The 1,124-nt window shown below is 29.7% G+C and overlaps 1 protein-coding gene across 1 annotated transcript; it reads right to left on the reverse strand.

Moving 5' to 3' along the window:
• Positions 1-315: 315 nt before the first annotated feature.
• Positions 316-1,124, reverse strand: LOC132943868 (uncharacterized). The gene is made up of 3 exons (XM_061013000.1): positions 944-1,124; positions 569-838; positions 316-496 (listed from the first exon to the last, which is right to left on the reverse strand). The coding sequence occupies exons 2-3, from the start codon at positions 809-811 to the stop codon at positions 341-343; spliced, it is 399 nt and encodes a 132-aa protein (XP_060868983.1). The 5' UTR covers positions 812-838; positions 944-1,124; the 3' UTR covers positions 316-340.

Genomic DNA, 1,124 nt, shown 5'->3' on the forward strand with positions numbered 1-1,124 from the left:
GTGTCCCGGTGGCCCGAGGCAGTATATTTGGACTGCCTTGGCTGGAGTTTTGTGCATGCGTCATTCACAATATTGTATGTGTTTAAGCCGCACACCCGTATGCCACCTACCATGTATTAACGTAGGCAACTGCCTCGTCGAGTGTCGATGTCAAAGGTTCCATGTCATAATATCTTCGAAATAATATCTTCGGTCAAAATATCTTTTGTGAAAATATCTTATGACAAAAATTTCTTTGGTTAAAATATCTATTAAATTGATTTTTTTAATAAATAAATATAAAATTAAATATAAAAAACATCATAGTTAAAAAGTTAATTATTTAAATTAAAATTAGTGATTAATACTGAACATTATAAGATAAACCTCTTAAATATTGAACTGTTGGTATTTCAGAGTAATTTTCCACGATTACTTTTATTTTTTTATCATGATCTCTGTACTTTCTACGACGTGTTGGACTTGCTTCTCCCGATAAACGTTTTTCCAATCGAACCTGATATTAATTATGTAATTAAATAAATAAATTAAATAAGATGAAATATAAATTAAATATTTAAATACTAACCTCTTGTAACAGTTGCTCATGTTTTAAGAAGCGTATGAATTTCCATATTGAAACGTGATTTGCTCCGAGTGCTGCATTGAATGCATGATGCCATCCTTCTACCGAATTATTCGTACGTGGAAGATCTTGTATTACCGATTCATAGCAATTCCACATATTGACACTAAACATTGGCGGGCGTCGACCATTTCGACGGTTTGGACGTCCGATCCACGTGTCTTCAAAATAGTTAATCATCGGCATAATGACAGGATTCCTTTAGTATTGTGCCTATAAATAATATAATATAAATTAATATACTTCGTCAATTTATTATAATATTTATATAAAATAATAATCAATAATTTTGAAATAAATATTTAAATCACTAATTACCTGTTTCATTTTTGCTACTTGTAAAACACGAACTGCATTTATATTTGTTATACTCGGTACACCGCCAAATATATTTGTTTTTACCATTACTATAAAAAATATGGAGATATCCATTTTGTAGTAATAAGTTATTACCTTTTTGGCTTTTAATAAAAGTAAGAGTCATATTTAAGAAAGAAAA

Source organism: Metopolophium dirhodum, chromosome 4 (genome assembly GCF_019925205.1).
Source record: "Metopolophium dirhodum isolate CAU chromosome 4, ASM1992520v1, whole genome shotgun sequence".
NCBI lineage: Eukaryota > Metazoa > Arthropoda > Insecta > Hemiptera > Aphididae > Metopolophium > Metopolophium dirhodum.